Consider the following 14,112-nt stretch of genomic DNA (forward strand, 5'->3'; position numbering starts at 1 on the left):
ACTCTACTTCCCCAAACTCAAAAGTACTTAAAATAGGCTTCAAAAAAAAAATAAAAAATTTGTGAAACAGTCCTCAAACTGAAGCCCACATATTAAGCTCATACACCCTCTTCTGATGAAATATCCACTTTTTTTTTCTAGGAGTCATATTTAATTAGGATACCAATTAAAAAAAAAAATAGTACTTTCAAAAGACATTTACAGCAGAATCTAGCCAAATAGTTAAAACACTACCTCAGGATTCAACCTCATTCTGCTGTTTGTTTTGCAGATGATTTCTCATTTGTTCTTGGGTGAGACATTTTTATCAGTGTGCTTCACCTTTCTCCACCTTCATCTTACATATGAAAATATTTACATACTCCATAAAACAGGAGAAAAAAGTCATGCATGTTCATAAGCCATTTGGCACTGAGATATCTGACAGTCTCCAGAAACGAAAAATTTTAAATTGCATTCTTCACTTTTTTTTTTCCTTTCAAAGCCTACGTGCCAGAAACCAACATGCATGGTTTATCATTTAGTGACACATTCATCATCTCTGGGATGGGTCTCCCATTCTGATCCAAACTATACAGCAGGACAAATTTACTTTGTGTGCACAGGGCTGGAATCCTGAACGTGCACAATAAGCCCAGCATATCTGGAAGCCACAAGTCTTGCTGCAACACAGACAAATGCCAAATGCTTTCTTTTGCACACCTAATATCACACACACACACAAGACTCTCATTCTGCACAATCCCAGAAGGGATTCCATTTTCTTGGAATGCCAGATTCATCAACAACACATGGATGAACTGTATTTGTGCAATAAATCTGCTGGTCCTGCACAGTAAGTATGCACACACAGAAGGAAAGGAAGCCAAAAAAAAAAAAGTAGCAATTCAGAAGTGACTCCTGCCATGGCCAGGACACTGCTCCATAGACGCTGTAGCCCACTCTGGAGCTTATTCCCAAGGAAAAAAAACTTCCAGTCAGAGAAACTGCCTGGGGAACCACAAGCAAAGTACTGGTTCAGTCTCCTGTAATGAAACAATCAGAACTAGTACCATCTTCCCTAGAAATTCCTTGTTTTCAGGATAGCACACAACAGGATCCGACAATGACAGAAGGAAAAAGACACACGACTTCTGATTCAGGAAACTGACAGATAAGCAGTTAAGTATGATCACCATCTGTTTAAGCACCCCCTGCTCCTCCTCCTCCTCCTCCCCCATTTCCCCCCCCAAAATATCCCAACATACCTGAATTTGGCTTTCTCATGAACCCAAACATATTCTGGATCTTTCAGACTCAGCCGCGCAAGATCCTTCACTGACTTTGTTTGTGTTGCAGAAAAAAGCAAGGTCTGGCGTTTCTTAGGCAGATTTTCTATGATTGCATTCATTGTATCAGCAAACCCCATATCTAGAATTCTGTCAGCTTCATCAAGAACTGAATTGAAAAAGATTTGAGAGAAACTAGTTTTAGCTTTACTCTGTTAAAGACTTTAAATCCATGCCTACTTACACTGCAGAGATTAATTACCATATATGACAGGATTTGGTTTATATATACTTGTATTCCAAAAATGTTTTTAAAAACTGCAATAAAGTCACAGCATTTCCTATACAGATTCTCTCAGACCTTGAAACAATATTTATACACTCTAGCCCTCCATTCCACGTGCTGAACCATTGGAAGATCCGCATTTCAAGTAATCTGTTCAGCAGTTTGCAGACAGAATTCAAATTACAAACTCCCTGTCCTATTGCAGAAACAAAAGCACGGAATATAAAACAGTGCTGTACTACTCTTGACAGAGCAAAACAGACTCCCCAGCACGTAAGCTCAATTTGCCATTCAAACATAGAGAATGAACAGAGTAGCACAGAGACAAAACCTTAAGAAAAGGGCATGTATTTAATGCAATTCTTGTCTAACTGCCATGAATTGTACTCAGTATAGAGAGCTTAATTTTGCACTTTATCAGCTTCATTAGTTTGTTAATTGCTTCTAAGTTCCTCAAGCTATGCTAAAAATTATGCACAGTTCTTAGAGGAAGGCAAACCCTTCCATTAAACTGAGATTTGTATTCAGGTTGTGAGGATAAAAAGAAGCAATGAAGGGAGAAGTAATCTGGCTTAAAATTCAAAAAGAAATGTCTTCTACAACGGGCATGAAATACATACACTGTAATGAATATTCCATACAATTAATTATCATATCAGGAAAAACAAGAGAGCTATAGGCAGAAAAGGCCAGCTTTTAGCTAATACATACCTAAAGGATAATATGGCATACCACATGTGGGTTTTATTTCCTTACTTAACTTGCCTACTTGTCTTTATCATCTTAAAGAAGGCACACTCAGTAATTGTTTTGAGAGAAAGTAGACACAAGAAAGGGGTTTTGTTGTTTTCTATTTTAATTTGTACATATACAAACTTAAACGCCCTTTCATCTACATACTAGAATAGTCAAACTTTTTAACAAAGGAAGTGCTCCACAGTTATGAACTACTAAAAATATTTTATTTTTTATTTATAATATTAAGTACTTTCGAGTACTTAAAAACTTACTCAACATTTGCAGATCAGATGCATAGAAATACGAAGTTTCATCCATGTGCTGTAGAAGCCGTCCTGGAGTACAAATCAGCATATTTATGTGGTGGATTCTCTCAGACTCTTCTTTCAGATCCTGAAATAAGTTAAACCAGCTGAGCTCTAGCTGTTCGCACTAGAAGCCCAGTGCTAGAGATCTCAGCCCTCCTTAACCTTTTGATAGCTTTTTGAAAGAATCAAGCCTTTCCTCTTTCTACACATATACCACATCTTATCAGCATGCTCACACTTGTGGCTTGAGCAAATATATTTCAGAGCAATCTAGTTTAACAGGACAGGAAGGGTTGGTAGGAAGCTCCATCCAGTCACATCACCTGTAAAGATGGCAAATATGCAAAAGCTTTAAAAGACAGAGTACACAGACAGGCAAATGAGTGGGTTGCTGATGGGTTCCCATTAACTAATATCTTCTCTGACTTCCCCTTTTCAGGGTTTCCTTCCTAAACTAGCGCTTATTACAGCACTCATCCATGCTCCCATACTGCAGGCTCCAGCAGAGGACACACCTTTCCTCCAATGATTAGGCCAGCTGAGAAGTCGTGATTCTTTCCCACTTTACGCAGAACCTTAAAAGTTTGAAATGCCAGTTCCCGGGTAGGCGATATTATCAAAACTCCCAATCCATCCGCTGATGTCCACTGAAGGCGATACAGGAGTTCCAAAGCCTGAAAAAAAGTTACCATATTCTCATTATATAAATCTTCAAAGGAAAATACATAACAAAAAGTGTCATAGAAAAGATGACGTAATACTAATTCAAATAATGTCGAAACATGAGTACACATTTCATACGGTTTGATTACGCATGAATTCTAACTGATGTTACTGATACTTGTTGAAGCAAAGTTCCCCAGTACCGATCTACAACAAGCAGTAATGGGTAGTAAACCATAAACATTTTACTGGACAATTAATCTTCCTCTGTTTGATTCTAGAAATTAAGCCTTAGTAATTTATACAAAAATGGAAATCAGACGTACAAACAGACAAGAAATTTCCCTGGTTTTAAGGGAACCAGAAACAGATTGACCAACTAGAAAAAAGTCAATTAGCGCGGCTTTGATTTTAGACCCTCAGGAGTACCATACACACATGCTATATAGGAGCATTCCACCTAACGTTATCATAAATCTCAGTCCAGGATTATTCTTCCTCTTATGAATTTATACTGCAGAAATACAGCCTTAGCTAATATTAATACAAAGACTTCATAGGTATAAATAACTGAGGCATTTTTGGAAAGAAAATTTATGAGGGTACTAAACAGCCCTTAATATTTCACTCTTCATCTGCCCAGCTCCTCCCTTATCACTTGTTTTCCCTAAAACTGTTTTAAAATAAGGTTTGAAAAAAAAAAAAAAAAAAAGCACTTCTGCTCCTAGGTCAACTAATTCTGCAATCTCACTTCTGTTTTGTTTCTCAAATCCACAAGACTATCTTTCGAAGACACCTACCACCTACATTTTTTCCTATTCTTTACTAACAAAAATAATCAGCATAAAGCATGTCTTCTCAACTAGAGTGGGTATTCAAAACACGACTGTTACCACAGTTACTGACAGAACGGCTCCAAAGTAATTTATGTTTGCAAAAACACAAGTAATGTGTAAACCAAAAAAAAAAAAAAACCAACTCCATAATCAAAACTACATTTCTTTTTCCCTTTATCCAATCGTAACATGATGGATTTTGTATCCATTTATATGTGCACTTTAAACAAACAAGATTCTCAATTATATTTTCAATCTAAAGCAATCAAATGTAGAGCATAATGTTTAGAGGAAAACAGTCAAACATATTATTCACAACGGGAGTTTTCATCCTCTTTTCCTGCTTGGACCTGGAAGCGATTTCTAAGGTGTTCAAAACAGACAACCAAGAAAAGGAAGCCTATTACCTCTAGGTTTCAGTTAGCTATAAAAGGTCCGAAAGTTCATATTATTTCATTCTTTTAATTTTAAAATCACACATCTAAAAAAGAAGAATGCTGAAATTTCTATGGTTTCTATTCCATAGATTTAGCTTTCAAATTTTAAAAGAATCAGACTAGATTTGTACAGGAAAAAAACACATTCCTGAGAGAAAAACAAAGCACTTCCTAAATCACAGAGGGCCTACTGATGTAAGGATCAAAATGAGATTTCTAAGCACCAGAATACTCCAAGGGACAATAATATACTTCTTCCAGAACTTCAAGCAGCTTACTTAAATGACTGTCTTGGCTTTCTAGGAACAACTAGACCACTTGAATTACACCCTTCCTCCAAGGATCTATTAACCTAAACTGCTTAACATCCCCTACTTCCCAGGTAACTTCCCAGGCTTAAGGGCAAATGATGTAAATTACTTACCGGGACAATAAAAGCCAAGGTTTTGCCTGATCCAGTCTTTGCAGCTCCAAGTACGTCTTTACCTTGTAAAGCCAAACCTATGGTTTGCCTCTGTATCTCAGTTACCATGCGGTACTGAGCTTCCTGCAGTCCTAGTATTTGGGGTGCGGAAAGGGAAAAAAAATATATATATTTATTTTTCTTTGCCCAGAGCTGTATTTTTCCATTTAGAAAACACTGCACATAGCAACACTCATGTAAAACTTAGTTTAAGACAAAAGATTATTTATATGCAAATAAATAATACATTCATTTCTAATGTAATTACTTTCCAAATTAAACTTTATTTATACTCACCTTTTAGAGTTTTCTTTGACAACGGAAAATCTGAAAATCTTTCAATTTCATTTGCATTTATCTGAAACAAATTAAGTTTAATCAGTGCTAAAATCAAACGTAATAGAGAAATTAAATAACCTTTAAGTCGCTGTTAATTTTCCCAGGAAAAATCCAGAGGTGCAATTTGTTTTTGCAGGCTACAGCAAATGGAGTAATGACAGTCACATGCCATAAAAAGGAACTCCAGGAGCTCCCATATCTCTGCAAAAGAGAAGATGGAGTCTCTTCCAGCTGCTGTATGAGATCAGACATCCCAGGTAAATGTCTCCAGCCTGGTCTGTACCTGGCCAACAGTACAGTACCACTCACAGCTGATGGCACCAAGACAGCACCCACCACTGCCCTCCTGTCCCCCCCATACAACTCTTACTGACAAGTCATCTCTGTCTAAACTGCAAGCAAGGCAAACCTAAAGCAAAAGGAATTCATATTTACTATTGTTTTTCCCTTTAGCTCAATCAGCTTGTACACTTGCATCACAAAAAACCCTTAGTGATTCTAAGAACATTTTTTCACAGTTCATAAGAATGTTTTCACTATTATATTAATTTTATTTTAGTACGATCCTTATTTAAGTTCTTTAAAGTTCAACTTTCTAACTGTATATACAAATGACAAATTAATTTAATTTAGGTGGAAAAAACACACAACTCTAGGCCAAACAGAGAAGTCTTATTAAAAAAGGCTTAAATCTGTTGTGAATGATGCTATAATGATGGGTTTACAAAGTTTTTCATCTCTATACTGCTGCTGCGTATCCGGTGCTCCTAGAATGGATTCAGAAATGGGAAGTCACGATAACCTTATGTGTGAAATGACTGGCCTGGTAGATGAGGGGAGAGCAGTGGATATTGCCTACCCAAACTTCGGGAAGACTTTCAATACTGTCTTCTCACAGAGAAGCTGCAATATGAGCTGGATGAACAGTCAGTGCAGCGGACTGAAAACTGGCTGAACAGCCAAGCGCAAAGCCTACTTAGAGGCCATTAACTAGTAGAGTACCTCAGGAGGCAATACCAGGTCGAGTCCTGTTTAAAATCTTCATTGATGATCTGGCCGAGGGGACAGAGCATGCCCTCAGCAGGTTTGCAGATGCGACAAAGCTGGGAGGAATGCCTGGTACACCAGAGGGGCATGCTGCCATCCGGAGGGACCTGGCCAGGCTAGAGAATTGGGCTGACAGGAATCCATGAAGTTCAACTAGGAGAGGTGCAACGTCCTGTTCTAGGTAACAGACACATCCCCACACCACATTTTTCCATTTTGACTCTACAGCACTAGCATTAAGATTTTGGTAAAAATGGGGACTTTGTACAACCTCTTATGACTTGTTTTCAAGTCCACTGTAGGAATGTCAATGGCATTATAGGATGTTTAGGAGAAGAATCAAAGACAAAGAAAGTGAGGGATCAAGGTGGACTGGGGAAGAACAAGTGTGAGGAAATAGAGGGAACTGGATATAAACAGGGCTGGTCAGTATGCTCGTCTGACTGAGCCCTGCACCTGATTACCACAGCCTCTCCTAGGATCTTACTATATATCGTTACGTAATAATTATTATTTACCAATAATTACTCTTACTTTCCTTCTAACCATCCCCTGTATGGGTACATGCTCTGTTCTGAGCCCACACTTGAGACCACCAGCAGACGTCAAGCCAGAGCAGCCAGCAGCAGCAAGAGAGTCGAGTGCCACAACTGGAGCACGACCACAAACTTCAGAAGCCTGAGGGTCCAGGTGCCAGCACCAGGGGAAACCAGGGGCTAAGGACAGCTCTTGGACAGACTGAGCAGCTGATGCCAGATACTGCCTATTTTCTATGTGTGCGCATATATTTCACAAATAAATGTTAATCCTGACCAGCAGGAGAGGAACATTACCTGCCCTCCGTGTTGTTCAGGTGTGTGCAGGTACTGAGTGTATTCATGTGTCTCTTACAAGGGTGCTGGCAGAAGCACTGCCCTCTGTGTTCATCGGTGGCTGACCACGTGTGCACACACTCACCCCCAGGAATATACACTCACCCTCACTGCAGGCTGCACCTCAGGACCCAGCACTGCAGCAGCCTTACACCTGCCTGACTGGGACAGGAGGAAACCCCTGGGTCCTGAAGCTCACCAGGTTCAGCAACCTCTAACACTTGGTGTACTTGATTTTCTTCAACTGTCCTGCAGGGTACAAAACATATTAAAGAAGTAGCTCAGTGTCCTGACACCTACTAATTTACTTCTCTGTATACATCCACCTCTAGAGCACATTGTGAGGTGTTAACTTTATACACACACACACCAAGAGTATGCGTTTGATTCCACAAGTTGGCTGAACAATTTACAAAAACGTTGAGATGTCAAGTAGAGATCTTAAGAAAAACGTAGTACTTTCAAGTCTTCTCTAGTCAATAGCATATCATCAAAAGATGCCAACGGCTTCTCCTAGCAAAGTTAACAATCAATAGCAGTAAGACAGCACAGAAGTCAGAGAGAGAAGAGAAAAGAACAACCAAAAGTACAAAATAAAGAGACTACTGTATCTATAAAGCCCGAGCAGACTAACAGAAAGGCAGATGACAGCTCTGAATGCATACTGACTAGCAGCCACAGACTGAGATTTCCAGATGGCAACCTCGGAGCTCCCTCAGCTCATGCATTCCTAATGGGCACCGCTTACCTCTAACGGGCTGCGGAGCAGAAACCTCCCAACAAAGGAGCCAACCAACATGGTCCTCAGACATTTAAGACAACTTGTGACAGCACTTCTCGAGAAAGCCTCAAATGAAGAGTTTCTGAGCTGTCAAATCAGGCTTGAAATACCAAACTTTCTGCCAGCCCTGCCTATTACAGAAAACTGTGACCTGTATTTCTCTGAGGATCTATGCCTTTTTAAAGCATCCAGATCACAACACTGCTCTCTTCAGCTGAGAACTCTTTAGTAGCAACAAGGAAGTAATTTAATGTACGAATTTGGTCTTGAGATAAAAGGGAGTAACACCTTTATTAAAACCCCTTTTTGACACGTTCCAAGACAAAGCTCTTGCAAGACAGATTTCAAACTTTCACTGCGTCCTAGCAGAGCAATTAAACCTTTACCAAACATTACTCAGGAATCTCCAAGGTGAATTATTAAACTTGTGCTCCGAGAAGCACATACTTTAAGCTAGTACATTTCTGGGACAGGGAAAGAACTCCTCTCTGAAATCACTATTTTAAAAAGTCTGACTGTCACAAATTGGATTTCAAATCAATATTTCCCAAATTCAGTTGATAATTGTGCAGATATTGTATGGCATGCAATATTGCATATTGTGCTAATTCCCAGTCTTGTTACTTTGCATGCTAAAGGATAACAACTCCCTGATGTACAGAGGTTCAATTTAATTTCAACCAAGAGATTGTTCACATTGGAAAGCAGTACGCCTAGAGGAGGAAAGACTGTTTTACTAACACTGTTTTACTATTTCACTACGAAGAATTAAAGCAGTCCGCTATGTGCAAATAAAGGGATAAATTTAATAGGTTTTGACACAGAACAGACTACCATAACAATGTGAAACTGTTTAAATAATTAGAACTGCTTGAAGTATTTCAGTAGACAATTTATTACTGCGTCATGTCGAGTTAAAAAGAACAGGTGTATTAATCACAGCAGAGACTAATACTATTTTGCTTTTCTACCTTAAACTTCGAAAAGTCAATTTAAAAGTCATAGCATGCGTAAGTCAAGCTCTTTCAAGACTTCCAAGGAGAAAAAGTGAGAAAAATACTAAGAGTGAGCACAAGGATGTAAGGAAAGGCCACATCACCAAAGCCTCCCATGTTACTTCTCTGCCCTACAAAGAATCATCAGCTGAAGTACCCTAAAACTCCAAAGATACTGGCTTATTTTCAAATAAAGTCAGGATGGCAGGAGTAAAAGGGATTGATGCTAAAGAGGCAGATCTGCTGATAGAGCTTTGTTTCCATAACTGCATGCACTGGTAGAAAACAACACCAGCTTCAGCTACTTCATTTATTTCCCTATCAGAAGTTATTACCTCCTTTAATCCGCTGGAAATCTGTCCACATGAGCTCCCTCTAATCTGTCCCAGGTGAGAAGATGCAGCTCATTTCAAATACCTCAGATGGTAGCCTGATCTAACCTGACTAATGTGACATAAAGCAGACTACAAAGAGTTCACCAAAGCATCTTCCCAGCACCTTGACTAGGCTGTTAAGGCTTTTCATTAGCACAACTGAACGGAGAAGATAACATTCATCAACAGCTTTATACAGTTAGGCAACAAATTCACTGGTTCAACAGACAACAGATCGCCTACAAACACATTATACAGATAATGGTCCCAAGATTTGGCCACTGAAATTTTCACATTTTCTGTCTATGCTGCCAAACATTCTCCATCAGGTGACAACAGATGACAGGAAAAAAAAAATCCAGTAACAAAATATCTTGGTTATCTCTTTAGTTCTGTTTAATTTTGTCTTATAATATCCATCAAAGTGGTTCTCAAACCAAGAGCTACAGACAACATACTCTAGGGCAAGGTGAATATTCTTGTGTCCAGCAGTGCTGCTGCCCCTATTCCATGCCCCATCCAAGAGCATCTTAAAGCATGGTAAGACCTAACCACCCATAGCTGACGTGCCAGGAACCCCAGCCAGTGCTCTCTGAAGAAAGAGGGGCTTCCTGAAGAGCTTTCTAATTCTGCAGTCCCTAAGCAGGGATCTGTCTCCTGCAGAACTCACTGGAGACCCCTAACGATCCAAGCACATTGCCCTTCTTTCTTCAGTCCCCACTCTTGCTGTAACCAGATTCAGGGAACTAAGGAAGAGATGAAGAAGACCAATTGAAAAACCTTGTCAGGGACCAGAAAAGGAGACATGAAGGTCTGAAGATAGGAAGCAAAGCAGTCACCCACCATATGTTCACCAAGAGGAGACTCCTGGAGCTAGAGAACAGCATAGACCCAGAGGAGTTGAGGCCAGCAACCTCTATAAACACACCCCAAGACAACCTCCCACCACCCACTCCTTGCCTCTGCTCCTCCCAGCTCCGAAGAGTGACAGAGAATGACTACCCATGTCCCAGAAGTAGATGCACAGGCAGATACACACTCCGGTAACAGAGCCTGGCATCCGTATGTGTTCACATAACCATGTGTACGGCAAATTAATTCAAATATTTGTGGAATTAATTGACAGACATGTCTACAAGGCCATTATAAAGAAATCTACGTAAAATGACTAGAAATTAAACACAAGTACCAAATGTATAAAATGTGTTTCAGGGGGAAGTGGCAGCATTTAAATATTACACAAAAATATTTAAGTCTAGGAGTAGCTGAACAGCCTACTGTAAAAAAAATAATAAAAAAATAAAAAATAATAAAATTTATGTGAGTGAGAAAGGAACACTGACCTCACTATCGAATGGAGGGGTGGAAACTGTTGAAAAACACAGTTTCATTGACTGACTGTGTGTGTTCCTTTCAAACCTTTCTTCTGCCTACCTATGTCTGTGAGCAGCACAGCCATACCCTGCTACCTGCCATGGACGCATTCCTGTAAAGTACAGTGGTATGACATAGCAAAGCATTTCTTCCCCCTAAGAAGTAATGTAATAGACAGGGATACAAGGGGATTTAAACACATGCATACAACTTACATGTAGCAAACTGTATGTGGGGAACAGACACTGTATGTACATGGAGAAACAGAGGCGAAGGCAGCATCAAGAAAAAGATATGTCAGCTTCCCAGAGCAGATCAGTTATCAAAAGACTTCAGCCACTTCACCTCTGAGGCTCAAGAGAAATCTTTTAATTCAAGCATTGCTTGCTACCTCCTTCTAAACAATTACATTTTTTCATTACCATCTTTCTCAATAATTAAGCTTAACTACAAGCAAATGACAGATGAATGGAGGTCACATTTTGCCATTCCGTCTCAATGATGAAGAGGCTGTAATCCACTCCAAAAGGCAGCATCTCCTCCTATTGAGGATTCTGGTCATCCTGTTCTTGCCTCTTAAGACTCCCATGCTGTACGCATATAATTTCAGCACACAAGAGCACCGTACTACTTAAGCTTCTGCATATATCAATCTATTACATTAGAGAAAAAAAGAGGAAAGGGGGAAAAACTATCAACTGAACTAAGCTACTTTATGAGACTGATGGCAGTTGGCTGCCTGGAGTATTAAATGACCAGTGATGCACCTCCAAAACAAGAGGTTGAGAAGAAAGAATAGCTAAATATTGCCATAGTACCCTAAAAGTAATGCAGAAGCCTAATTTGTGTATGACATTACCAAGTAAAAGCAAACTATTGTCGTATGTAGAAACAATTAGGGCCTGAAGATACGCAAAGTTAACTTCACATTACACATATCAACTCCTGTTTGAATATACAGAAATTAAAAAAGCAATCTATTGTAGAAATACCGCAGCTAGGTATATAAAGAGCAAGGCCACCACTCAGGGGCCTGGGCAGAGTCTGCAAACTGTACCCGGCCTGTGCTGAGCTGCTTTAACCGTTTCCCCCTTGAACACACACACACCTTCTGGAGACCATGCAGAGCCAGCTGCCTAAGCTGAGGTGCCGCGGTACCTTGACTGAATACAGGAGGTTTTTCGTTCCTCATCGAAGAGCACATACCTGACAGTGGTCATCCCCCTCAGAAATAATACAAGCTTCTAGCAATACAAGTACTATTCAGCACCTAAATCTTCTACAGTCAGTACAAAAATATTGCTGAAACAAGTCAAGACTCAAAATTTATCCACAAGATGTACTGATCATTTATATAGGTACCATCTTTACTTTTTACCATGAAAACAACACAGTGCACAAGCAATAAGCCCATTTTTTTCCCTGAGAAATAATCTGTGATTCAAAACAGTAGTTTGACCATTTTTGAAATATACCGTTTGCTTTCAAAACGGTAAAACCAATGACAATGTGAAACTGCATCTTAACCAAGGAGCCACCTCGACCTCTGCATGGTGACAAACATGTTCCTTCCATATCTACCCTCGTTATCTTCTGCTCAGTCAAATAATATCCACCAAAATGTCTCTACTAACAGCAATGCTGAGTGCTGCATAGCCAAGTACAACTGCCACATTCCTCTCCGATGGCAGCTGCAAATTCAGCAAATGTTGGCAGGACGTGTGCTTGGCATGTATTGCTGCCCTGAGTCGTTATCCATAATTACAGTATTTTCCGCTACATGGCTTAAAAGATGGCCATCTCCCAGAGGAGCGTAAGGGAATCAGGGTGACAATACCAACACCGCCAGCCTTGGCACAAATATTCAGTTACGTGTTTCCTGACCTGATCATAACTAATGTGAAAAAGCGATGTTTGCCTGTGCAGCATCTTCTATGGAGACAGATATGTCTCATCTCCAAGAGCCAGGCATCCATGCTGCCTGGTCAGAAGGGACACGTGCCACTCTTCACAACCATCCCCACCATCTGCTTCAGTCTCCTCCTCCTCCTCACTGTGCCCTGGACCACTTACTACCCCTGACCACCCCACAGCACTGCATTACCACCCTCTCCTCCACTGCCTAGGGGGAGGAATGGAGGCGCCTCATGGAGGTGAAGAGTCCTTCTGCCTGCACAGAGCACTGTCACACGCTGCCCTAACACCAACAGCCACACAAAGCTCCCTCTCCCTGGCCACGGGGGTGCTCCCTCCCCCTATACATCCTCCTCCTCCTCACAGGAGCTCCCTCTCCGCTCGCATCCCTTCCCTCCGTCAGGACAAAGCCCCCCGGCCCTGCAGCCCGTGCCGTACCTGCGGGTATTGCTGCACCAGGCGGCTGATGCCCTCCCTCTCCACCTGCCACTCGGGCCGCTCCCTCTCCTTGCGCTGCTGCCGCAGCCGCTTCGTGCGCCGGGTGTACTTCTTCTTCCAGCGCTCGAAGCTGCGCACCGGGTCCAGCACCGCCGGCCCCCCACCGCCATCCCCACCGCCGCCACCAGCACCAGCAGCCCGTCCCATGCTCCCCACTGTCCCGCGTGGGCCGCGCACAGCTGCCGGGTGGGAGACCGTCGCCGTCGGAGCGCGTCAGCGGCCGCGCCGCCGGGGGTGTGCCCGGCCAGGCCCCGCCTAACGCGGCCATGCTCGGCCGCCAGGGGCGCGGTGCGGCGCGTCTGGACTTTCCCCGTCGCTCCGGGCCAGACCAGGGCCCGGCCGCGCAGGGCTCGCAGGCGTGGAGTTAGGCCAAGGCACCGTCCCTGCTGTGCGGTCGATGTGAAAAGCTTGTAGTACTGCAGCTGCTGCTGCGGAAGGCTTGCAAAGGGTTAAATAAAAAACGCGCTTCGTGGAGTACAGCCGAAAAAGCGCACTTCATGCACTGTGACCAATGACATGCACCTCATGTAATATAAGCAAACTGCTGCATGGTGTGGCATGCAGAATAAATGCTCTGTAATGGAGACTATTAAAAACAGAAAAAATGTTTTTGTTTGATTAGAGAAGTTGAGATAAAGGAGGAATAAAATGCAAACAGACCATTATGTATAGGACAGGAAACAGATGTATGGACAATATATCTCAAACAGGACATTGGAACACAAGATAAAGAAATAATTAGCAAAAACCAGTCCTTGCGGTTAGGAAGAAAGCACACTCAGCAGAATCCTGACCAAGGGTGAAAAGTACACTGTGAGGAAGACATATGGCCTTGCTCTCTGAGACCACCACCCACAACCCGACGACCACTGCCCAGAATTGATGAGAGGATCTGCGCAGACGCAGGACACAAAAAAAC

At 41.6% G+C, this 14,112-nt stretch overlaps 1 protein-coding gene across 1 annotated transcript in view; it reads right to left on the minus strand.

Moving 5' to 3' along the window:
• Positions 1 to 13,697, minus strand: part of DDX10 (DEAD-box helicase 10) — a 192,793-nt gene extending 179,096 nt beyond the window's left edge. The window contains exons 1-6 of the mRNA XM_035542787.2: positions 13,134 to 13,697; positions 5,297 to 5,357; positions 4,961 to 5,091; positions 3,116 to 3,274; positions 2,565 to 2,685; positions 1,248 to 1,437 (exon numbers count right to left, since the gene is read on the minus strand). Coding sequence (XP_035398680.1) covers positions 1,248 to 1,437; positions 2,565 to 2,685; positions 3,116 to 3,274; positions 4,961 to 5,091; positions 5,297 to 5,357; positions 13,134 to 13,340 — 869 coding nt within the window. The 5' untranslated portion in view covers positions 13,341 to 13,697. The remainder of the gene's footprint in view (positions 1 to 1,247; positions 1,438 to 2,564; positions 2,686 to 3,115; positions 3,275 to 4,960; positions 5,092 to 5,296; positions 5,358 to 13,133) is intronic.
• Positions 13,698 to 14,112: the final 415 nt, after the last annotated feature.

This window comes from Cygnus atratus, chromosome 1 (genome assembly GCF_013377495.2).
Source record: "Cygnus atratus isolate AKBS03 ecotype Queensland, Australia chromosome 1, CAtr_DNAZoo_HiC_assembly, whole genome shotgun sequence".
Lineage (NCBI taxonomy): Eukaryota > Metazoa > Chordata > Aves > Anseriformes > Anatidae > Cygnus > Cygnus atratus.